Source organism: Anser anser (genome assembly GCF_964211835.1).
Source record: "Anser anser genome assembly, chromosome: 18".
NCBI lineage: Eukaryota > Metazoa > Chordata > Aves > Anseriformes > Anatidae > Anser > Anser anser.
Window position 1 is genome coordinate 11,907,527 of NC_139739.1, and position 27,122 is coordinate 11,934,648.

The 27,122-nt window shown below is 38.2% G+C and overlaps 1 protein-coding gene across 2 annotated transcripts in view; it reads right to left on the reverse strand.

The window, feature by feature from the left end:
- CCDC60 (coiled-coil domain containing 60) overlaps positions 1 to 27,122 on the reverse strand; it is a 61,802-nt gene that overhangs the window by 14,742 nt on the left and 19,938 nt on the right. For both annotated transcript variants that reach the window (XM_083803795.1, XM_083803794.1), the window contains exons 2-4: positions 25,012 to 25,095; positions 23,477 to 23,568; positions 413 to 535 (exon numbers count right to left, since the gene is read on the reverse strand). In XM_083803795.1, coding sequence (XP_083659921.1) covers positions 413 to 535; positions 23,477 to 23,568; positions 25,012 to 25,095 — 299 coding nt within the window. The remainder of the gene's footprint in view (positions 1 to 412; positions 536 to 23,476; positions 23,569 to 25,011; positions 25,096 to 27,122) is intronic.

The window sequence follows — 27,122 nt, forward strand, 5'->3', positions numbered from 1 at the left end:
TTAAACTAGGCAAATTAAATATTAACTTTTACAGCCTTTCCTTAAGATAAGCCTTATCTCAAAAGCTATACCATATATGCAAATAAGTCAGAATTTTCTGAATCAAAATCTGAAGGGCAAACAATGTGTATTTGTTCACATGCACCCACACAGGGTTTTCAGTAACTTACTAGGATTCAAACATTTACAATCGAAATTTAATAGTCTCTGAAGACTGGTTATTTTGACTTACCCTCATGAAATTCTCAGGCATCACAGAATCATAGAATGGTTTGGGCTGGAAGGGACCTTAAAGATCACCTAATCTTGTCCACCAGTTAAAGAGATGAATATGATTATGGGTCTGTTTTGCTGTGAATTCCCCTGGTGTCCCACCAAGGAAAGTATGACATAAATCTGCCTTCAAATATACCTTTTTGCTTCAGGGGGTCTTGGAATCAGGACACTGGTATAAGCAGGAGTGAAAGACCGTAAGGTCATCTTTTTTTTCTTCTTCCCTGACTTCTTCAAGTGGTTGCCTTCTGTTAGAGAACAACTATAGGAAAGAACAGAACAGAGTTAAAAAAAAAAGGAGTATGTGAAATGAAGACAGAACCAATAAAATCATTTACAGTGTTCACATCACCACATTCCCGCTCTCCTCCTCACATTTAAAAAAAATACTTAACTGTTTCTCTAAATTGGGGATTACCACATATATATTTTTAATATTGCAAATCAGATATTTACGAGAATGTATAATTATTCATAGTACGTTTACGATAACTTATAAATGTTATTATTTGTGTTTACATGTTTATACTACTACTTATTATTAGCAATTGAAGATTTATTTGAAACTGAATTTGGGCGCATGCACCCAGCACAAGAGGGACATGGACCTACTAGGAGTCCAGAGGAGGGCCATGAAGATGATCAAGGTTGCTGGAGCACCTCTCGTATGAAGGAAGAGAGTTGGGGATGCTCAACCTGGGGAAAAGAAGTCTCCAGGAATTCCAGCAACTTTCCAGTACCTAAAAGGGGGCCTACAGGATAGCTGGGGAGGGACTTTTTGTCAGGGAATGTAGTGATAGGACAAGGGGGAATGGCTTTAAACATAAAAAAGGGTAGATTTAGATTAGACATTAAGTTCTTTATTCAGAGGGTGGTGAGGCACTTGACACACGTTGTCCAAAGAAGCTAAGAATCCCTGAAAGTGATTGAGGCCACGTTGGATGGGGCTTTGGGACACCTGGTATGGTGGGAGGTGTCCCTGCCTGTGGCAGGGGGATTGAATTTAGATGATCTTTAAGGTCTCTTCCAACCCAAACCATTCTATGATTCTATGATTTCTACAGAGCTATGTGAGAATGCTTTCAGTCCCAAATTCATTCACTACACGTATGCTGACATTTATATCTTGAATTGAGATAAATGCTATGTCTTAAACCCATCTATACTATTAAAGAGCCTGTCTGGGAGCTTCCTGAAGATTCAGTGAGTGTCACAGGATGACACCTCTGACCTTATGCCGACATACGCAGCAGCTCTTAAAAGATCTGTCTTGGAAAGAGCTGAGAAGTGATAGAAAGCAGTTCCCTAAATCACTTACTGAATGCAAATCTTTGGTTTGGAGCCCTGACTTACTCCTTTGTGTCTGCACAGGAGGAAGGGCAGGGTCAGCCTCACAGCCCAAGTGACGGACTGCTTCCTCCAGTGATCTACCTATTCAGACCACACCTGAGTATGGAGCTGTTCTGCACTAAGACATGGATGCATGGATGGCTAAAATGTCAAGTCAAAGTGTGGGCCCAGTATGACACAGACAAGCCCAAACCTTTCATAGAACACGACATGACAACTCCCTAGTAATAAGGTACACATTTCACCGAGTTGTCTGCCAAATAAAAAGATATTTCTTTTCCTTACATTCAAGACTCTTTACTTTTTAAACCTTAAACACTTCAAAAATTGCCTTTAACCTGAGAACAAAGATTGTTGCTGATAGCTCTGACAGAATGAAATTGTCTTATAGGAGCATACAGTCTGTCTGCAGACACTTTCTAAAGGGCTCTGGAAAAGCAGAATTTGCTCCTGCTAGTTTAATGATACGCTTCAGTCTTTGCCATTTTTTACTTCCAAGGCCCAGATACAGCCACAAATGCACACTGTAACAAAGACATACTAGATAACCAGAAAGTTTGCTTGTTTTCCACAGGAAACAGAAAGGAATCAACAGAGAATCTCACACAACAATCACAAGAACTCAAAAATCACAGAAAGCAACCACATGAAGTTAGTGAGCACAGCATGCAGAGCTGAATGTGACCTTTTCTACAGACCTTTTTGTCTCTAAAGGATGAACACATCACTTGTCAATAAACAGGAGTATGCCATAACCTGTTTTTCAAAATATATTCCTCTGGGATGCTGAATCAGGTCCTCATGTCAAAAGCACCAGCTCGTAGTTCAAAGGCAGCAAAAGTATATGAAAACCTCATATACCTTTCCAAAGCAGAGAGAGCATGATTATGGACTTAGTGGAGATAAAATACAGCATCTGTTCAGAAATACAACACTTTTTGCTCACATCACGTCAAGACCACAATATGAAAAATAAGGAGAAATGCCTACAACTGACACAGACTCCAAGTCTCTATCACCTAAGCCAAGACAAGTGAAGGCAACTGAAGAAGGCTTTTAAAACTGACAGTACATAGGGCTGTGTAAAGTAACTGTGTGCTGCAGAGAAGGAATTAGTGAAGACAAGAATAAACAGAACAACCTTCCAACGGTTCATCACTGCATTAAAAATAGTATGATAGTCAAAGAAGCCAAAAAGAAAAGAGCAATAAGAGTGAAGCGTGTCAGATATATCTGCGATAGTTTGCTTTCTCCTTCAGTGCAATTTAGAAGAGTGACTGAGTGGCACAGCTCTGTTACATATGACAAGAGATCCACAGAGAAAATATAACATCAAATACTGTAAGCTGGATAATAAATTAGTATAAAACTGAAATGATATTGGCCTTAAACAGGTGAGAGGTTAACTGAGAACTGGGTGGAGCGTGAGTCTTAAAGTTACATGCAGATTTCTTTAGCACAGACTTCCTAGATGGATGAACAATTGTGGATTAACATTTCCTTCCTCAAACTAAAGAAGTTTGAGGGTGTCAGCTTCCTATCGCCTACTACAAACTAGTAAATAATTGGAACAAGGGCTGGGGAGTGTGTCCCCCAAGCATTCAATTGCTACACATTTTCTAAAGCAGCAACTGTAAATAGTACATACAACACTGGCATGGGCATTTCAGCTCTATGTTCAGGGACCTTTTCTTTTACAGAGATCAGTGCAACTCTACAGCTAACTAAGAAATGAACGAACACATTTATTATTTAGTCTAACAAAGGTATCTAAGAACCATAAAAACTGGCAGGTGTTCCTGCTGTCTCAAAAGAAATGTCTTAAACAAAACCTCATTAAGTGAGGTAAGTATCTTCATTCAGATAACCTTAGCTAAATTTGTACTTATTAGAGATAACCAGAGCACATGAATTCCACATACTTTGTTGTTCAGAACAACATGCCTGTTTTATGCTTCCTCAAATCACTCTCTCAACTTCTTCTTTGTAGTCCTAATGAACAACAGAATACTGGTACATACAGTGGGACTATTGTATACGCGTTGAAGTCCTCGATGGAATCCCTGTTCCTACTGGGTGGCACTTTGCTTCGACTTTGTCACGTGTTATGAAAAGAAACTTACCAAGTATGAAGCACTCATATATTTAACACAGTTGATTAAATGCTATTTAATCAACTAGCATTTAATGCGATAAAATGCTAGAATTAAATGCTTCAATTTACGTAACAGCAATAAAAAAGTCCCAGCAGAGACTTAGTATTTGCTTTTGTCTTGTAGAGGAAAAGAGGAAGGGGGAGACAAAATGCCTAGATCCATCACCGTATCACACCTTCAGTGGACTCTGTGCCTATAAAACCATGCCAATAGTTTCAGCTCTTGAGAATGACTGAAGCTAGACATCATCTGTTAAAAAGTCATTTTGTGCTCCTCCAGCAATTTAACACTGCTTCAGAGACTTAACTTATTCCATGAAGTTCCTCATTTTTAAAGTCAGCACTGTGAAAGCTGGGAGTGAAGGAAGTTTCCACAACAGATAATGATCTGTATTTTGTATCTAGACTTTTTTCTTTTAACTGCCTACCACTGCAGACAAATATGTGTAAAACATCACATAACTGGAGCTAACACCACATGGGTAAATTACATGGGACAGTCTGAATGAACAGAGGCGCACCTGACAAGACCATGCATTCTTCTTTCACTTGTTTCAGTGTGTCCTCCTGTGCCACCCAACACATCCTGGAGTTGAGAAAATTCTCCATAACCCCCCCTAAATTTTGACATCTGATCATATTCTAATGACTATTAGAAATGTTGGCAGGTTTTAGAAAGCTTTACTCTAAAAATGAAATTAAACTCTCAATTAACATGTTAACATTTTGCTGTGTTTTAATCAGCACAGTGAAAATATTCAAGGATAGCAGGCTTACAGTGGCAACTTTTACTACTGTAGAGTTTCGTGTCCTTTTTTTTTTTTTAAGCTATTATTACAACTGACAAAGAGCCTAGTACAGACATAAGATTAAAGTGGCTTTGTCAGTATTCACCCACAAGCCTGGAAGACTCTGCACTAGAAGTTTTTTTTTTTGTTTTTACTGCTAGAAGAAGCCATTTCTACATAAAGATAATTTTGTCTGTATGGCTATACCTTCATAAAGGAAAGAGGAATGTTAAATCTTTTTAGGTCAGCCCTGCTATATCTAAACAGAAGCAAATAAATGCCTTCAATGATCTGAATCATCACAATAATAAAGGCAATGATATTTTTCATATGCACAATATCTTTTTCCTGTGCAATAAATGTGGATTATCTGAGTTACGGATGATAGAACAGTTACATACAGAAACGAATAATAAGCACTGAGTTTACAAAAGGCTTTCTGGGAGGTTATGTATTCAAGAATTTATTTTTATTAAATAATCCTGTTTACCTGAAATGTTTATGTGGCCTTCATTATCCTAGGATCACAGTGCTATTTAAAAACACGGTTGTAGGTGACTTGGTTAAGGTAAGAAGAAAGTTTTAGATTATGCAGATAGAGGCAAAACTTCCAAAATACTTTGACCTCTATACCCTACACCTTTTCTCCTTCTGTAACACCATTTATTTTTCAGTAACATGCTATTATTTTCTCATCTTTTCTAGCTATTCAGCTAGTGACCATTTAGAACACCGGATATTAAACGTGACTCTAGCAAATATGATACTTCTCCGTTTGAAAACTCTCAGCCTGTCTGTGCTGTTTATCTGTGTTTTTTTTTTATCTGTATCTTTTTTTTGTGTGTTTGGTTGTTTAGTTGGTTATTTGGACTGGGTTTCAAACTAACAGGAAAAAAAAATCGTTTTTTTTTTTAATAACGGTTATAAATTGTCAGCTCACTTTGTGACTAGGGTCTGACTGCATCTCGGATGACTCTGGAGACTGAATTCTCCAAGTTGAGAGTCAGCTCATGAAAGAAAGGTGGATGAGAGGAAGCCAGTACCTAGGTTGGACAAAAGCCACAGCAAACTGTTGAGGAAAGCATAGTTAACTACAGTCCTAACTCATAATGGCAACATCGTGCTGTGACTTCCTGGGAAATCTTTTATAGAAGTCAGGCATACTGGCATTACAATGCTGTATTGATTTTTAGAACAAACTCCAAATCCATTTTGATCATCAGATTAGCCTCTGCGTCTCGTTAGTCTTTTTATCTTCAGATAAAACTGACGTTGGAAGCACTGGGGACATAGAGCCAGCCATGGAGAACTGTTAGACGTGAATGAGCTTTTGATGCAAGCTCTAGAATAGCCATTCTGTCCTGCTGAGCAAGTATTTAATTATTTCACCACCTAGTGAGGATTGAGAGATGGAAGACAAGTAGAACATCACAACAAGCATTAGAGGTGCACGGAAGAGATCAGACTGAGGCAAAGGATTGAAACCTATCTAATGGAGAGAAAACCAGAGGAAGCTGGTAATAGGACTGAACTAGTCAAGAAACACATTCTGCAAGCCAAGCCACTTATTCTGCATGCAATTCTTTATTATTCTTAGTTCTGTGGTCCTATTTTGGGGACAAAAGCATGCCAAATTCTCACCAGACCTCCTCCTCTTCTCCTCAGAGAATCAGTTCTAAGTTGGCTATTAAACCTTTCCTGAGTTCAAATGACCTTCCACCTTCCAAACTTACGCCTTTTTAACAGTGCCTCAAACATTTTTTGTTCCATGCTTGTTAAGTTCAGATGTATTCACACAGATTTTTAAGCATTTTTTCTTTTAGTTCACACAAGTAGTAATATTCTGGCTCAATACCAAGTAATGACAGAAACTAGAGATTGTTACTTTTTAAAACCACTGACCTTGGACTACCAAAAGCTCTCTGAGTTGACTTACATGCTTATTTCTTCCTCTGACTCCTCTGGATCCGAGAAATATGTGGGCGGCTAGAAATCAGTTCCCCATCTCGTTCCCTGAACCTGCTGTTTGTTTAGTATGTTCTTCCTCTCCAGTGATTCTTGGTGAAGTATATGGAAGTATGCCCCACCCTTCTTCACAGCGTTGACATGATGCCTGCCAAAAATCATCATAATTTGGCCAGTGTACTAAAGACACATTAGAAAATTAATTTCTATGCAGCCCACCAACTGCACTTTTAACAGATTTCACATTCTTCTATATTCAACATCAGTATTTCTTTCTGCAATATGATAGAGGACAACAATTCCCCAATATGAACTGGGAGATCTTTCCATTATCTCTTTCAGCACAGGTTAACTATTCAATGTTGGAGGTTAACTACCGAACTCAGGGTACCACTGTGTCCGCTACTCGATTTAAAAACTACCTGACTCATTCTAATTTACAGCAGCCAATTGACCACTGGGCCCCTCACTGTCTTAACTCAGTTGTCAGCAGCTGACAGGCAGTACCCTGAAGCTACCTGTTAGCTGCTAAATTCCACTTGCTGTCAGAAGGCTGAATTGTTAGTCAAAGGGAAGCTGCCAGAGAAGGCAGTAAGTGAGCTGAAGACAACAGGAAGGGTATTACTGCAAGAGAAGGAAACGAAGAAACCATAATGCACTCCCTAGAGGATGATAACAGAGACAAAAAAAGAAAAGGTGAGCTGGGGAGGCAAAGGTGTATGGCACACCACCACTTATTAACGTGTTACCTAGAATGTAGCAGATGATCTAAGTCAGACAAGAGCATGCTACTCAAGCATGGGATGGGGCCCTTTAAATTAAGGCATTGCTGACTTTTGAATTAAGTGTCATCAGGCAGTATTGATTCTTTCAAAAACAATCTAGTCTTGAAAGCTGGGTCTTGTTTCTTTTACTGAGAAGTAATACACCCCCCTCCCCTCCTTTTATTACCGGAGATGCATTAAAGCACCAGAAGATCATATAGGGTACACATTTCAGGAACCGAATTAACTAATTCTCAGGTGGAACCGTTTATTCCCTCCTTGCTTTCCTTGATGAAAAACCACTTGCACAATTTAATGGTTTTGGGACTGGGTTTTGTAACCTTTAAGTCCAGCAATCACAAATGCAAGTCTGAACACCTTTCATTTTCAGATAGATGGCAACCCAACTGCTAGATATTTCTATGCTAAAAAAATAAAATAAAGTGAGACAATAAATGTCCCTGACAAGAAATACTGCATGCTTTAGAAAAACATGAGGATTTCAGAGCTTTCTCAGACTGGATTGTCTTTTTTCTTCCATAAGAACTTAGTATTTTGTACAACATACACCTCTCAGAATACTAGAAAATGTTTAGTAACTGCAAACTCCTGCTTTCTGATCTTTTCCAGTAGTTCTCATGCTCTCTCTTTTCTCCCAGCCATCAAGATACTTATATGTTAAAAGATTTTTTTCTCTCCATAGTGCTTGTTCTATATTATTGCACACAGTAATTAATGTAAGTATTCCCTCTTAAAGATCAAAACCACTGCTGTACATGTATATTATACCACCACAAATAGGGAACAATAAAGTTATATCAGTTATCTTTGATTCATGAAAAAGATATATAATTATAAATTAGAAAGGATTTGTTTGTTTCTTTTTACATTAACTGCCATAACCAGTACTACTGGAGAAAGATGCATGAGTCGCAAAGTGACCAGTATAATTTTTTAATGCTTATCTAATGTAGAAGACTTTAATATATGTATGCCAAAATCAATGATCACTCTCATATACCAATAGGAACAAGAAAAGTTACGCATGCTTGTGAATGAATATTGAGTCTGTGACTTCCTTGAAGTCTCAGGTATCACAAAAAGTAGCTCTACAGTCTCTAAGTAAAGCCCTCTCATAACTACATAGGATTATTTCTGGCATATTTGTAAATTACTCTGAAGATTCATGGACTCTTTTTAGGAAAACATTAAAATAAACCCTAGCTTAAAATATAGAGGTGGCAAGTGTACTTTTCTGCACTGTAGATTTATAGTGTATTGCTGAAACAGGACATCATATATTTCTGCATTTTAATTCTGGCATCAGGATACCCTGTTTGTACAATAACTTCATAAATTTAGCTATGTTGCCTATTTGACAAGTAGGTGAGAATCATTCATTAAAATACAATCAAGATAAAATTTGGCATACATTTATTAAAGTAACTGAGTATCAGTCAACTGTAGTCACAACACAGATTTTCAACTGTTTCAGATAAAAGGACGTCTTATTTTTTAAGTTAATATCTTTGTCAGTATGAAAATTAAAGGAGTTTCCTGAGCAGTGATAATGTACCATTGAATACTTCATTTTTTTCAACAGGAAGTTATTATAGATAAGCATCAATGACATGCACAAAGGAATGGCCCGGTAGTGTACTACACATAAAGAAAATGTGTTACAAGTTTGGTACAATTATGTACTTATTAAATTACTCTTCAATTTACTCTTTAGGGACTAAAGGTGATCAGTTAATTGTAATACAAAGCCATTGAAGTATCGGGGAGTTGAACTTCTACTGCTGATATGTGATTCTTGGTACCTTTCTTTGAGCAAGAAATGACTCACAAAAACAAAAGGATATCACATTTATCTTAATCATAATTTAGGTGCTAGACTAACATTAAGAAGCTATAATAATAATAATACCAGAAACCTTGCCATTAGGGTAAAGACAAGCTAGATATTTTCCAGGTTTTTTACATTCTGTTTAAATATATCTTATTTAAGTGCACCGCTCATCTTCACTAAATTCAAAGGAATCATACTAAGGATCTATTTGTCCCAGAAAATGAAGATTTACAGTTAACAACCACCTCACATTTACTTTGCATGCAAACAAGTTCTGTGGGAGGTGATTTACTAAATGAATGATATATGCTCCTGAACATGTGATGCCAAGTTCTTGCTCAGATAAGCTGGTGTAACTCCAGCCTGAACAGACCTGCTGGAAAGAGAGGGCAGACGGTTGCATTACCATGTGGCTGCTCATCTATTAAGCAGCTGTATTCAGTGCAGCAGGTGGTGTTACTGGGGACACCTGAGTCTCATTAATTATTCCTGCTAGTCTTCCCCCATCCCATTCCCTGAGGTGCAAAGAAGTAGCAGTCTCTATGTACCAGCTTGATTCTTCCTCTAAGGCCTCACATTATAATCATGGTGAATAAAAATTGAGTTGTGAGCTGTAAGGAAAATAACTATTTATCTATCAAACAATTACTACATATGCATCATTTCTCTGATCATGGAAATTGTTAGTCACTGTTTCATAAAACAGCTTATATAATTTTCTTATCTTAATGGTTACAGCCTTCATATCAATAAAGCTAATGACAGAACATCTCCTGCTCCAGACACTGTACAGTAGGCATTTAGCCTCTTCCAGAGGCTTATAGCCAATTGCAAATATAAATAAAACCAATGTCGCATTACTCTAAAAGCCACTGAAAGCACATGCTTTCTAAATGCCATTTCCTTTCATTTCATAAAAGCATTTCAATTTGCAACTGCAACAACTCCCTACAAACCCAGTAAAAGCTTCTCTCCTTGGGCACAAGACCAGATTCTGCTGAGGGTGTTGCAAGGTGAATGGCAGCTGGGAACTGCCAAACTTGTAGCAGTTGTGACAAATTCAATAAGAGCTAAGGCTTCTCAAATGAAAAGCAAGTGCAATTTTATGCACACTGCCACTTAAAGGCATGCTGAGTGAATAATTTCTATAGCAGAAAAAGTAATACAACCCATATCTATATAAAACAGCACAGGAAGCAGTAACTTGGAAACTACAGTAAAGACAGCTAAATTGTATGCAGCATTCTGAATGTTACAGACTAAACCCATGAATTAAAAAACAGCACAAGTCTTCTTAATGAAAACTTTGAATTATCTGCAGCCATGCCATCATAAGCTGGGATCCTATCAAAACCCTCAAGTGAGGCCGATGAGCAGCTAGATCCTGAAGAATTCAAAGAAATATCCACAGAAGGAAGTGGTGAGAGCAGTTCATGTGTATTAAACACTTCGTGTGTATTTAAAATTAAAATCTATGCCTTAGCCTAGGCAGCACTGTGGTAGCGGACAGTCTGTCTTCTTGAACTTAAAATGAGATGGAAGTTCTGACTACCTGAAGTCATTAAGAATCCCATAGCAATCTCTGCAGGTGCACAAGTGTTAAAGCCTACATTCTCATCAGATTTCAGCTGATTAAATGTTACTGTCCTGACAGCTGTTTCAGTTGGAATAGGACATTTTTTTTTTTAATCATTCCAGTTCCCCAAAATACTATGTAGTGTGTATGTGCAATAACACATCAGTCTTCATTTGAGCAGTTGCTGCATCCTAGTAGCTGAAGCAATTCTAATATGTCCTCTAACTGTCTGACAAGGTGCTGTAAAGCTTAAATAGTACCCGTAAAACAGCAGGAAGTGCAGAGATAAAAGAAAATCCTTATGACACAGTACTGTTCTCATTTACAAAGCACACAGAACAAAACAGGAGAGTAAACTCCACATTTGTTGTAAACTGTCAACACTGATACAAATTCACACCAGTGAAGAACCTGTTCCATTCTCAGTAAATACTGGAGCTGCTGACTTTTCCGCTCGATTCTTTAGTGCCCTTACATTCAGTATGGTAATGCACATGTATCTATGCCTGTATGTCCCTAAGTTATTTATTAAGAGTGCTTTACACATTTAGGATCTTAAAGAAGTAAGACAGTCTCACTGAAAATGAGAATTAGTGCACTCTTCACTTAAAGTATAGTCGGAGAGTTATTAAAAAGTGCTTGCATGACCCCCCTTCTTAAATTACCAAAAGCCACAAGCGGTGAGCCTCTTCTTGAGCTCTATCTACATGGCATTTAGGTCATGTCCTGAAGTCTCAGCTTGTGGGCAGAAAAAGCTTGCAAGTATTCAAAATTAATATATAGATACTAATGTAAATTAATTAAGAATTCTGGTTTGGTAGTGTTTATAGCCAAATTACAGAGAAGCAACTGTATATATAAGGCAACAGAGAACCAGGAACACAATGCTTACTACTCGTACTTAATGTCTGAGTAATCACACAGTAAGAAACTAATAGGTAAATATTCATACATCTAATTCATCCATCTAATCTTCTTAAATTCAGTAAAAAAAACAAACAGATTATAATTACATTAAGATCTATTAAATGTGGTTACTAACCCCCAGAAACTCAGACATATGTTATCATTTACCATACTGAACCATCAACCATTCTGGAAAGGAACAAAAGTGGTACCATATCAATATCTGGCTTGAACAATTGAAGGCATGGATACAATCTGGAATACCCAGATTATTTCAGATGTAGATTTCTGTTTTATTCTCCTGAAGATGAGTACAATACTCTGTACTCAAACATGTTTGTTAAAAAACAAACACACACACAAAAAAAAAACAGGCTCTGCATAAAAGTGATGATGCATATTTTCAAATGAAAATCTGAGTATGAAGTCATGAAACAAAATAAAACATGAATAAATTTGTGGTATGTTCAGACTGCAAGAAGAAATAAAGATCATCTAGTCAAAACAACATAACACTATTATAAAAGATGTGACATACATTTAAAGATAATTTGGAGTGGTTTTCAATTAACTACAAAGACATTAAATAAAATGAAAATGTTGCTTCCCCTGTGAAGTGAGGAGAGGTTCTCTGATGTGGAAAAACACAAACATGTTTGGCTACCTGGAGGTACAAAGTAATATACAAAAGATCTTATTTTTACATGTAAATGTGTTCTGAACCTAGAAAGAATGAAGGGTAGCAATTGCACTTTTAAGAAGCCACAGAACACAAGAACGTGTTCCACCACTTCTGGAAGTATGTACAGGCCCTTCTCCAGTTGCACTGTGCTGTAAATTCTATTCTTGCTGATTTTGGTGATGAAAAAGTTGCACGCAGGATGCAGGTACGTTTAGGTTTCCAGCTCCTAGTGTCTCTGGAGAAGTACATAAACTAAGGTCAGTGAGGGAAGTAATTACAAAGCAGCACAGAGAAGATAGTTTTGTACTGATGAAGGGAAGAAAAATTTGTCAATTTCGAGGCTTTGCTTCAAATTCTTCTCCCAAAAGCTTTGGGGAAACGATTACTTAAACTTCAGAAGGAAAGGAAAAAAAAGGCATCTGAAGATTTTTAGGCTCACTTTTTTTTTTTCTTTTTCCTGCAAGAATGTACAATAACAACTTTAAGTTTTTAAGTTCATGTTATCCATAAAAACTCACTTCTTCTTAAGTGGAACTCCAATGAGGTCCCGACCCTCTTAGAAATACTGTTGGTTCAGGATATCCACATGAAAGTAGAATCTACAGTAGAATCACGATCTAGCATCTTAACTTACTGCACAAAGGTATTCACAGAACAATGACATTTACTACTAAATAATGGAAAACCCATTTTAAGTGGTAGCTGTTCAAACATTCAGTCACAATGTGTCATTTTTTGTCACAATACAAGGAATGAGACTGTCATGTTTAGGTGGTAAAACCTAATATGCAATGAACTATTTCCGCTTACACATTTTCAAATAACAAACATATTTTTGCACTAGAAGAAAGGAGATTGAGACTCAAATGAACAGCCTGGAAAGACAGAAATGTTGATGGAAATAGCAGTCTTTCCAGTGATTGATGATAGAGATAATGATTCATACATCCATACACTTAAATGGATGTCTTTGGCCATGACTGCTGTCTAATTAATGTGAGCCATCACTCATGTAAAGAAAATTTTTGCTTCTGGAAAAAAAAATGCTGCAAACTGCCAGCAGTGACAGTGCTAGAAACATGCCAATTAGAGTGATTTCTGCCAAGCAGCAAAAGGGCACACAACACTGGTTTCCAAGCAACTGACATTAGGAAGTATTAAGTACACTGGAAAGTAATATTGGCAGATAGACATTGCACCTTCTCAGTTCTGCCTGACTTTTTTGGTTTGTAACTACGGTCTCCTCTCCACTCTCACACGCTCCACTGAATCATTTAGTAAACCATACACATTAATGAATGCCAATATATCAGAATCTCCACTGAAGTTTTCTTTGCCTGTATATATTAAAACAGGGTTGGTATAGATTAACAGGTAAGGACGGTCAAGATTCATAACCAAAATTCCAAACGCAACTCATTTCTTCCCTTTTAAAGTCTTCCCATAGTAGCTACCTTTTCAATCACAAAATTCAAGTGGCTTTGTATTAAAAAGCATCCAAAGACGGCTAGTTACAAAGCCAGTAGCAGGAAGAGAAGTAGCCGAAACAGCTCTCAGGGTATGTCAGTCTAATTGCTGTTGCGGGCATAAAGAATGCATTAGTAGAGCCTGAGCTTTCAGCAGACTGACTTTTACAGATCTGCCTTCAGGAAACTTGAACCATATTAAAGAAACATGCAGTTTCTAATTTAAAACATAAAAATCAGCCACTGGAATACTACAAAATTGCCAACAGTTTGACATTTAGTTTTATTCAACTAACACTACTGGAACAGAGGCAGGGGAGCCAATTTTCTTCAAACTATAGGAAATGCAGTACATCTACAGAGGCTTGGCACATCCATTTTGCAAATAAAGGCTTGAGTGGCTCACAAAATGGCATGAACTCCTTCCCTTTGGGCTTGTAGCTCAAAGCTGTCGATTCCTAGACATTACTGACTAAGGATGACCATAACGTGTCATTTTTACATGGGTACCAGTGCTTAGGTAAGTCACCACACGTGCAGTTGTTGTCATTTTACGTTGACAGAGATAAGGTCCATTTTCTTCAATTTATTTCTGATACTACATATCATAACCACAAGCTATCTTACTGGTATAGTTGGAAGCCATAGAAAACACCTGCAATTTGTGATAATAGAAGTGCTCCAGTTTAAAGAAAATAGACACACTTAATGAAGTAAACACATTTTTTCCTCTCCCATTTTCTTTGCCAAAAGTGAGCTAGAGTGCACTGGCAAAGCAGTCACATCACCTCTGCTTCCTTTCCCATGTAGTTTGGTCAGCCTTGTTAGACTAAATCTAAAAAATACTTCTGCTTTTCAAGATGTAGCTCTGTTTCATGAGAAGTAACTATTTAGTCTAAACTCATTTAATTTCCTCTACAATGTGTATCTTCTTCCCAAGTTGAAGGCGGACTTTAAGTTAACATAGGATCAGAATCATCCTTCAATACATCTAATTCTATCCAATGGCAAAAGTAGTCTGGGGGACTGGGCTTCCAATTCAGAAAGCTCAGGTAAATGTCTCATTCTAGATGAAACAAATTCAGGCCCATGCCTACAGTCAGGTATTTAAACTGTGCAAATCCACCAGTACGGTGACCTTCTAATAGGCTACTCTATCCCTGTGCACCTCAGCGCATATCCTCAGCCTTGCCAAAGAGCGGAACTGGGATGTATTAATCAGTTCGTGCAGGGAAGAGGAACACAAGGACAGCAGTCTGGCAGCCTGCCCTATTTGTAGAGCTTAGGTGAAAAGAGACTTTCAAAAACATTATCCCTCTTCTCACCTTTCTTGGCATCAAAAAAATCTGTATTTCTACCTCTTTCGGGGGTCAGTGAATATAATTACCAATAGCCTGGCAAGCCATTTATCAGAAGGACTTAACTGAGGCAGAAACAAGAAAAACAAGAAAACATTTGTCTCCTTAATGGAAGTGAGATGTTTCCTTTGTAATACATTCTGTTGGGTCCTGTTTCCAGTTGCTCTCACATTTTGTGCCTCCTTTTTACACAAAGATAATATTTTCAACTAGTCTCATTTTAAGCAATATATTTATTTTTAAGCTCTACTTCTTGTGGTGATGTTTAATAACGAGTATTTCCAGTACACTTGCATGGTCTTTCTGGCTGAGTTAGCTCACAGAAGTGATTTATGGCTACCTGCTTTTATTTTATATTAATGACTACAAGCCTCCAATGCTTTGGTAATCTTTTTTTTGCTGTGTAAGTGTTCCTACATCTTGCTACAATTTATGATTAGTTACGAAGACCTCTACTTTCTTGGTTCTCATACAATACATCCTCATGCAGCTGTGGATTACTTAACATTATTTCTGGATCACATTTACAGATGTCATTGCAACAAAGCAATAAAGAAGTATCTCCTTCAAAGCTGAATGTCATTTCAAAGTGGCTGTACTTCTTCAGTTTTCCTTGTCTTAGTAAAAAATAGCAATAGAATATTTCCTCTTGTAGAAATGAAAATATAATCATCAGATCAAAGCTAAAGATATTTCAACATCTTATCAGTGACAGACTGTGACTGAGTGCACCCTCAGCAAATGTGCAGATGATACCAAGCTGAGTGGTGCAGTGAACACAACAGAAGGAAGGGATGCCATCCAAAGGGACCTGGACAGGCTGGAGAAGTGGGCCCACGTGAACCTAATGAGGTTCAGCAAGTCTAAGTGCAAGGTGCTGCACCTGGGTTGGGGTAATCCTAGACATGAGTACAGACTAGGAGAAGAACTCATGGAGAGCAGCCCTGCTGAAAAGGGCTTGAGGATTCTGGGAGACAAAAAGCTCGACATGAGCCAGCAGAGTGTGCTGGCAGCTCAGAACAACTGCATCCTGGGCTGCATCAACAGAGGAGTGGGCAGCAGGTCATGGGAGGTGACTGTCCCCCTCTGCTCTGCCCTCATGAGGCCCCACCTGGAGTGCTGTGTCCAGAGCTGGGGCCCCCAGCACAAGAAGGATGTGGACCTTATAGAGCAGGTCCAGAGGAGTGCTATAGAGATGACCACAAGGCTAGAACACCTCTCCTATGAAGAAAGAGAGCTGGATGTTCAGCCTGGAGAAGAGAGTGCTCAGAGGTGACCTTATCAAGGCCTCCCAGTACTTAAAGGGGGCTTATAAAAAAGATGAAGAGTGACTTTTTACACAGGCAGATAGTGATAGGACAAAGGGAACAATTTTAAACTAAAAGAGGTCAGATTTAGATCATATGTTAGGAGGAAATTCTTTACTCTGAGAGCAGTGAGGTGCTCAACAGCTTGCCCAGAGAAGCTGCAGTTGCCCCCTTCCTGGAGGTGTTCATGGGCAACCTGGCCTAGTGTCACAGATAAAGGTGTCATCTTTTCTGCCATACTGTATTCCACCCACTGAATCAGACAATGAGAAATGCTGAGCCAAGTAACTCAGGACTTCTTTATGTCTACATGCGCAACCTCCACTGGAATTAAGATGCATTGATCCCCGAAGAAGAATTACCATTATCTACAGATTTCCCAAACAGATCTTTTTATGCTACAAAAAGACACGCAATTCCTTCCTATATTTTAGCTTGTAGTTTAGTTAAAATGGTAACCTGCCAGCTCTCCGATACCTCCCTAAAGTGATTTGGTACAACTCATTAGCTGGAAAGCACTGGTAAGACTTTCTGCTTAGGACCAGAGACTGATATTTATGAAAGATGACAGTCTGAACAACCTCTGCGTTGTCATCATCCTCTTACATATATCATAATGAAGAGCATCTTATACTTAAAGAGGATATTACTGAGAGGAGGTATGAGTTCATAATTATATGGTTTATCTGCACTTCATGTTTTTTAATGTTTAAAGTAGAATATTAAAGCTTTATGAATGCATTTAAGTCTGTTCTGGTAACGACTTCAAACATTTTTGAGATAATTTTAAAATTCATACTACTATGCTATGTCACTGTGATCGTTATTCCTAAAAACTTCCTCACAATTTGTTCCATTATACTCGTTAATACAAACAAGCTGCAAGATCACAGACATTACTTTCCATGAATATGTATCAATTAACATCCAATTAAGACAACTGCTCGCTGTTCCTTTTCAATCATAAGGAAAGGCAGCAAAAAAAAATCCACAAAGGTCATTTGTATTCACTGACTCCCTGTAGTATGTATTAGCATTCTGCTCCGCTAGCCTGACTGCTTTCATTGAAATAAAAAGTTGCTGTCCTAATGATTTACACTCCAGTTTTCTTCTTTTGTGCATTTTCCACTCTGCTTCCCCCCCAGAAAATAGCTCTTTTTCTGTAGTCTGAATTTGTTACTAAGAAGTATTGCTGACATGCTCTTTGGTCCAAACCATCAGTACAGTAATTCTCACTTGAAATTATCTTTTCCTGAAACTCTATATCTCAATATTTGGTTAAAAAGTCTGCTGGTTTCATCTCCTTGCTTTTCTTACAGTTCTTTTTAGCCTACATGCAGATTTAGTTAAAGCAGCATTGTACAAACACTCAAGATGAATGGCTAGCACATTTTCATTGTTAAAAAGTCATACAGCGACAGTTGAGGAATATCTAGGCTTATACAACAGAATAATAATTAAAAAAACAGTTATCACTCTTGATTTTCAGATATAAAGTATGTTGGATATATTTCTGCATATCAGGTCATTTGGCTACTACATATTTTAGAAAACATTAGAAGATGCAAGTCTACATCTCAAAAATCAGTTTCCCCAATTCTCATGCAAATTTCTCCATGGCCATTGTAGTTCACATCACACTTCACTTCTTAAATAACATAAGGCATATAGGATTTGTGACTTAATTTCCACAGTACATAGAATAAACTATATCAGATGTGCTGCAGGATCACCACTGGGATTACAATGTAAAGAATGTGTGGTATTACACAAAATGACAAGCAAACTTCATTTGAACATGTATTCAGACAACAAATGCTCTCAAGAAACAAGTGACCAACGCCTACACAACAGTATGCAAGCACATTTGTCATGAGCTTGCTAAGTACCTCTGATTAGGCACTGACCAAGCTAAATTTCTGATCTTCAAGAAAAAGAACAACCAAAACCCAAATGTGTAAATTTATCATTTACTGTATGGATTGGGTTTACATAGCAAGGTTTTGGTAGCAGGGGGGCTGAGGAGCTGCCCCACATTAGATAAGAGCCAGTCCCAGCCAGCTCCAAAAGGGACACGCTAGTGGCCAGAGTGGAGCCATTAAGCAATGCTTCTTGTGCCTCTGTGAGAGCAGATTTAAGAAAGGAAAAGGAAAAGAAAAACCTGCTTTGCAACTGCACCAAGGTAGAAAGGAGTGAGAAAATATAGAGAGAAACAACCCTACAGACACGAAGGGTAGTGCAGAGGGAGGGCAGAAGGTGCTCCAGGTGCTGGGGCAGAAGTTCTTCTGTAGCCCATGGAGAGGCCCCTGGTGGAGCAGGCTGTCCCCCTGCAGCCCACGGGTCCCATGGCAGAGCAGATCTCCACGCCGCAGCCCGTGGAGGAGCCCCCGGTGGAGCAGTTGGATGGGACCTGGAAGAGGTTGTGGCCCATGGAGAGCCCCTGCCCGAGCAGGCCCTGGGCCGGAGCTGCTGCCTGTGGAGAAGAGGCCATGCAGGAGCAGGAGGTGTTGGGGGAGCTGCAGCCTGCGGGGGACCCATGCTGGAGCAGTCTGCTTCTGAAGGATCAACCCCATAGTACAGACCCATATGGGAGCAGTTCTTGAAGAGCTGCTGCCTGTGGGAAACCCACACAGGACCAGTTGGGGAAGGATGGCATCCTGTGGGAGGGACCCCAGTTGGAGCAGGGGCAGAGAGTGACCGTGAAGGAGCAGCAGATGATGAAGCGTTACGGACTGGCTGTAATCCCCATTCCCTGTTCCCCTGCACCACTCGGGGGAAGGAGGTAGAATAGGGTGGATGGGGATGGGAGGATGTTTTTAGTTTGCTTTTAGTTTCTCACTGCTCTAGTCTGTTAGTGATAGCCAGTAAGTTACATTAATCTCCCTATGTTCAGTCTGTTTTGTCTGTGATGGTAAATGGTGAATGATCTCCCTGTCCTTATCTCAACCCTCAAGCTCTTTTTCATTTTCTCCCCCTCTTCCTTTGAGGAAGACAATTGAGAGAGAAGTATAGTGGAATTTTGCTAGCCGTCAGTGTGAAGGCACCACACTGTGCTGTCAATGTAAAAAGTAAATATAAATTTGCTTGTGCAGTAACACAAGATTAAGTCTTCTTTTGCTTTGTGTTCCACCTACATTTCAACGGTGATGGAAAACCAGTGGACAGGAATAGATCCCACTCAGGCATTTGAAATTACGTGAAGCCAGTATTGCATACAACTGAAAATCAAGTTTATGGAACTAGAAAAACATGGAGGAGTTGGAGATGCTTTAACAGGTGTATATTTTCTTACCTGCCAGCACACCAAATTCTGCTCGGGATATTAAAATGGAGTTGGGGTCTTTCCATTGTCTGCATCAGCAGTAAAATAACATTCTGCGGGCCAAATTAGATGTTTAGGAACAACATGTTAAGAACAAGATGTTGTTGCCCAACATTCCTGTCCTCTGTGGGTGTGGTACAAGTATGACTGATCAGGACTTAACAGAAAATTCTGCTGATAATGTGCATAAGGGAATAAGAACTTCTCTGTCCTTTTAGCTGTATTGGCTTCTAGAGGTGAGAAGTGACAAAAGACTGAAAGCTGCTTTTTTTTTTTTAGTCACTCAGAAAACGTAACATCAAAATACATTAGGATCAAATCTATTCACATCATTAAAAGTCTGCATTTAACATAATTTTGCAGATTACATTACCATTGAACATCCAGCTGAAGGTGAATCTGCATTTATGATTATGTGAAGCATATGTCTTGAGTTAAAAGTAGGCTATACTAAACACTTCATCTATTATAGGAAACAACTGCACTCACCCAGAGTGATGGACTGGATCTCTTAAAAAGTCTTTCCCTGGAGCTTCTGATTTAGTGGCCCAATTTTGAAAAAGAATAAATCAGAGAAACAGAGACATCACTGAATTCTAGAAGAATAACTCAAGTAATTGCTCACCTGAGACACCTGAGTTCCAGTTACAATTGTTCCAGCGACAATCTTACATCCACAATCTGGTTTTTTCCTATTACCTATCAGAGTAATAATCATCTACCTAATACCCATCAGAGCTGTGGAGATGACTTAAGACAATGCTTGCATGCCCTGAGTGCTAGGCATCATACAAGTTTTCAAGCTAACATCCCTGAAAGCATAAGATAATGGTAATAAGACTAAAAATAAAGAATGTAAATACAAATGGTTAAAAAAATCCCTATATGTTAAAAAAAGCAATTTTCATTCACACTCTGCCATCCATGCCAACTTAAAAGCTATATATTTGTGCAGTGAGTTTAGTTCAGATACTTTGCATTGTTTCCAATTCCAATTTACTTGACAGAGGTGCAGTGAGGTCAAATGATTTGCACAAAGGTACATAAAGAGCTGCTCAGCAGGAGTTAGGATCACCATCTTGATACCCCCACCCCCAATTTCTGACCTCCCTATTCAGCACTCACCACAATGCTATAATGCCCAGAAACAGGGAGCAGAAGGTGCAGGAAGGGTTGAGAGGCAATCTACATTTTTCTCCTTCTGGCATGAACAAATCATGTCCAGCTGCAGTTTGTACCACTTGTCCTACACGGAGCTTCTTTAGCACAAAGCAAAGCCACCTTGGAAAAGCATGGTTTTTCTTGCCACTGAATCCTTCAGATTCAGTACTCCTCATCGAGAGCTCAAAACACCAGGTTCTGCAAAAACAGCCCTATATTGTCCATTACTCACTCTGATATGCTGAAGAAATTGTAGATATAAAATCAAGTTTAATTTTGTATGGCTCTACAATTATATAATTAGAACCTCACTCAGTCTACTTAATTAGAGAGAATTTCAACCATGTGGAAAAGCTCAGTTGATCCTAAATATCTCTATGTTGGTCAAGGTATGCAAAAATACTATGTAGCTCCTACTGACATTTCAAAATGTTTCCCAACAAGTAACAAACCAAGGCCCCCTCAGGTTAACCTACTAGCAAAATGATACTCAATTCCTTTGAACTGTAAATTATAATGAGAAGAATGGTTCAATTAGCTTCATCCAAATGCCTGGCAAATCAGTTGCATCAGACTTAAAAATCAAGCCTTTTCATATCACAGGTGATGGTAAATTTCATCCTACAAAACATTTTAAGTATTTTTTATCCTACTCATTCAAAATTAAAGGATGTAAAACATCCTAAAGCAAGCTGCAAGCACCTGCAAATCACAAATCAAGAAGAAACTGACCTCTGGCAGCTTTTCATCAAAAGAACTTTAACTTGACTTCAAAGAGACAATGCCACTAATAGTTAGCAATGAAGGCAGACAAACATAATTAACACTGCATTTACAGCAAAACCAAGCCATCCTTTACTAAAATGGCTTATTCAACATTCAAAGTATGCAACAATTATTATTTTGTTTATGGTTTATCACCTTTTTGTCAAATTTATAAAGTGAAAATTCACAAAAAGTGAATTAACAAAATAAATGAAAAATAACGAGTAAAATAAGGATAAAAGGGAAGAATGTGAAATTTAATGTTATAATGAGTAACTAGTATACAGTTTAGTAAAAATGTTTATAGTATACATTGTATACATTTGGAAATATTTATAAACACTACATTGTGAAAAGTAAAGTTGTGATTCCTCTAGAGTAGCAGATGCTAAGAAGTTACTTTTCTCTAACTTCCTTGACTTCTGCACCATTAAAATCTTAATCAAACAATCTTTAACATATTAAGAAGATACAATATCACGTGTTCTCTTGACTGGCAGACTTCCTTGGGCTTAACCAATTAAATTATTAAGTTTTCATGTAAATGTCTGTCTTATCGCTGTTTGCTTTGATTCAACTATTTTTATCTAGTGAATATTCTTCAAAGGCTTTAAAGTCTACAAATCTGGTAAACACTCATGTAAGCTGTACCGTGTTGGGGCTGGCAGCAGCAATTTGTCAGTTTTATTTGCAGCAGGCTGTAACTAAACCTTGCCAGATGTAAATCACCTTTTTGTACTACTGCTTGCTGTTTCAGTTGCAAATGATTCTTGTTTCTTAGATTAATACTCACATCAAGAAAGCTAGAAGGTTCCAGGAGAATGTAGAAAACTCTAGAGTCACCTACTGCAAGACTTAAACAGTTTAGCAATTATTTAAGCTAATACTTAGCAAATACAGTGAATGGTTTTCTGTAGGCAAGTTTGGAGTGCAATCAGAATGTATGATTGAAACAGAACAGCATATTGAAGCCTCGGTCTCATCAACTTAAGCAGCAGCTGTAGTGACAATGCTGCAACACAGGTGTCAACACAGCATAAATGCATTTAAAAGTATGAGTACCTAAATTGGAAACCACTCTTTGCTAAAGCCTATGACTTCACTGGTTTTTTTTATTTTTTTTTAATGGGACCATAAGAAATGCCCTGCAGAGACAGCTTACTGCATCTCCGACAGTGATAATAGAAGATACATTCTAAGAAAAGCAAGTATGCCCAACCAATTTCTATGGTCAACCCCCTAAATCAAATCATGGTTGTTGTCTAAACACAGTTGGCTGAAGGCTACATAGGATCCCAGATTTATGTCTGATTAAAACATCTCCGTTCCCATCAGCTAAGGAGCACAAGAGTCTATTCATACCAAGTCAGCATCTTCCTGAGACTCAAGTTGGAATATTCCGAATGAGTCTCTGCATGTATTTCTGTTTGTAGTGAGAATATCTACCACTATATTTTCCATCACAGTGGACACCTTTGCTCATTTCTGACTACTCTGACCAGATCTTGGCACAATACTGTTTTATGCAAAAAACTGCAAAGAAATAGCAAACACCTTCATAATGAACACCGTAGTATTATAAACAGAGCTATCGATCATTCTTCATGCACTAAAGACAAAATTTTGAGTATACACAAAAATCCATAGAGAGAAAATTATAAGCCATCTTTTCCTAAGCTGTTAGTACAGTTGATTATTTTGCCTATAATCCAACTGCTGCCACTGCAGAACCAACAATTCTTTCAGTCTTGACTGGTCCATTTCTGTGTGCTCTGGATTCCCTTACCTTGACTGAGCTAAAGCTTTACTGAGAGTCCTCAGCTCCTTTCCTGTCTCTCTAAATGAGGCGAGTCTCTTCACTGATTCCGGTGGATCAGACTGAAAGTGATAAAGTCGATAATTAACATTAAGGTATTAATAAGAGCTCAGCACAGATAAGATATGTGCAGTCTCAGAGTTCAGCTTTAATCACTAAATATTGTCTGAGATGGTCAGAAAATATCTGGGACAGCATTAGGACACTTCATAAGCATGTAAACAAATCTTATATGATGTCTGTGTAGGCACATGTGTTTCAACAGCTTTTAACTCATTGGCTGACTTTGGATTTAACAGAAGCCTTACAAGCAGTGAAGGACCTGTGAGATTCATTACACTATCAGACAAGAAGAGGCTGTTCAATCGCCTAGACTAAGGGAATGACTGCTGTGACTGCTTATGCAAACTACAAAAAGTATACATGAGAGAGAAATATTTTAGAAGTTCCAATCCAAGAAAATTTTCAGACTCAAAACAAGGAGATAGGCATTTTTAAACGAACAAACAAAAACAAAACAAAAAAGATGAAAGCAATGCGAAAAGTTCCACAGATGTGGCTGCTTTTGGAGCATAGAACATAATGGTTTCTTTTTTATTTATTTATTTTTAAGAAGAGTGTATACACAAGGTCAGCAATTTCACACAAGGGAATTAAAATCATCTACTCAGTACATTGTTCAAATGCATGCAACATGTTTTCTTCTGAACATCTATGCAATTGAAATATATAGGAGATAAAAGCTTACATTTGTTGTAGAACTAGCCGTGGCTTAGAAGTATCCTTGGGGCTTCCAGAGAACAGCTGCATCAGTTTCATAGAATGATGACCACATGCTGTGCGCATACAGTACTTTTGCATGTATTAGTTAAGCTAATAAAATATGCAGCTGAGGCAGCATTCAATGTGCAAGGAGTGCATGGCTGAATTGCCATACAATGGGAAGCATAATATTGGTGTGCACAACCTGAGGGGCAGCCTAAGGTATTCCTTCGGGCAGTTGTGTGCATCTCTTAAGTTGTCCTAGGGTGCTGAGAAAAATAAATTCCCAGTAAAGGAAATAAAGATGACCAACACCCCTTTCACCTATGGATTTTTGAGATATAAGGATGTGCAATACTGACCTACATCCTTCAAAAAACAAAATGCTTGAACAGTCATTCTGAATATGTCAGTCATTTCTGTGCTAAACGGTTGTATAGTTTGAAGGTTGTCCTTCCAGAGTTGATGAATGGAATAGCTAGCACCACTAAACTGAATTTTCTGAATAATATTTTTATCAAATTACACTATAAACTTATCTCACTCATTAGCAATAGTTTTACTAGATAAAACCTATGATATGTTCATCAGTCAGCAAAAAGACTGCTTCCTTCTGTACAGTAAGGCTTTAAGCCTTGAATACAGTGAACACTTATGTATTTTAAACATGATGTCTGTCTGTTGGCTTCCTTAACTCGATCCTGAATCAAAGCTTCAACAGTAATTAAACTACGTAGTCTTACCTTCGGATTGAAAGAGTACTTGTTAGTAGGAACCTTCGCTACTTCCTTGCAGGGTCTTTCCCGCACATCTTTTTTCGCTGGTTCCTAAAATATTAACAAAAGCATGTAACCATATTTGAAATGGTCGTTAGCCATACAGTAGCTGGTCACCATTTTCAAAATTAAGTGGTGCAAATAAGTTTTTCTACAGAGAGGCAAACTAAAACCAAAGTAATGGCTAGTCTTACGTAGAAACACTTAAAATGTCACTGGGTAACTCTGGCACAGAGAGGTTCTCATGTGAAGGACCTGTGGAAAAGCTACTGCGCAAAATGCATACATGCTTCCTAAATTACTGTGCTTGAATGTTTAAGAAAACACTTTTTTATGGAAGATTTATCTACTGCGTCTAACATAAAAAGAAAATCCAATTTCCAAAACAGGAATAGGAAATTACTTACCTGTAATTGTTCTTCCCTGAAGATAGATACTGCGCTACATCACTATTCTTGGGTCTGTGCTTTCACCCCCAAGGATGGCACAGACTCATGAAAAGCCCTGAAGTCAAACACAAGCCCATTTTTAGTTCTCCTTCAACCAGCAGCTTATTCAAGTGGAAGGAAGACAGATTCCCTCCTATTAATATTTTTATATATACATATATATGCAGGTAGATTAATAAAAGATTTTAGATCACTCAGCAGTGTATGGTGCTCAGGCTAAAAGGATATGGAAATAGTAATTCCTTCCTGGAGTAGTTTCAGATCAAAGAGCTCATTTATTGATTCCAAGCAAAGCAAATCTGGAGGCCCTAGAAAGCCACATCCATATAGCTTGGGCAGAGCTGATGTACAACAAAGTCTGAAAGTCTCTGCACAGCAAATTCAGAGCTGTGGATGAAATACTTGCTACACGAAATAGCTTTTGCACAACAGAGCAAAGCCTGGAAATATTCAAGTGTTTTAAAAATCCCTAAGAGCACGGCACTTTGCTTATTAGGATTTTGACTTGGGAAGGCACAAACTGCTTTCCAAATCTATGTTTCAATGTAACATTTCAGCAGAACAAAGGCTGAAGGTGTACGGAGCAGTATTCTTCACCCCCTAGAAAACTGCTAACACCAGCATTCTAATGTAATCACTGAGGCAGCCCACAAACAAAAGACTGAAAAAAATTAAACAGCAATGGTACTAAAAGCAAAGTAGCTGGAATAGAAATCAGATTTTCTGCAGCATGTAAAGATGAACTAATAAAATGTCAAAGACAAGTGTCCAAAGGCTCTGCTATTTCATGCAATTGGGGAGCACTTGAACAAGATTGGTCAGCAGCAGCAGGGACAGATGGCAAATTGATAGGGCTTGGGAGTACAAGTCTTACAGAGGGACCCTGATACACCCGAGAGCTGCCTCCGTGTGTGAAGAAAAGCTCATTCACACACTGAACGAGAGAGGAATCATTTTACAGCCTGAGCAGGCACCTGTATTTCACTCCATCAGAGGAAATTACTGGAGATAAGTATGCAGTCAGTAAAGAGAGTCTTAAATTTCATTTTCCCTAAAATTCAGCTCAACTATTTGTGATTATATGCCATAATCAATATATTTTGTCTGAATAGTCCCATGTCTTTATCTATGGAAACAGACTTTCAAAAGTAGACTGGATTTCAGAAATTTGTTGCCAAACAAAACCCAGTATTTGTGGTTTTGATTTTTTTTTTCAGCATAAAAAACCCTACATTCATAACTATATGCATATTCATGCACACAAACAATCTATCTGAAACATAATGCTAAATGATGTAACTATTATTTTCCTCTGATCCACCCTTCTAAACTTCAGAGTACTCTTTATGGTAGAAAGGTGCCAGACAGATGGGTAAATGACTTCCCAGGTGAAACAAGCCTTCAGAGAAGCCTTGGAAGCAATTTCATTTCAAAACGTGAAAGGTTTTCATCCTCCACCCCCCACCCAACATTTTAATATTTTGAACAACATTTAATTTATAGTAGGGCACACATCATTTTGAGATTACAATGGAAAAAATAGCTCCAAGAAATTCTAAGTTTTTTGACACAGTAGCAGAGAAGGAGAAAGGAGGTTGAACTACTTCCATCTGGCTCTCTCCTCTGTAT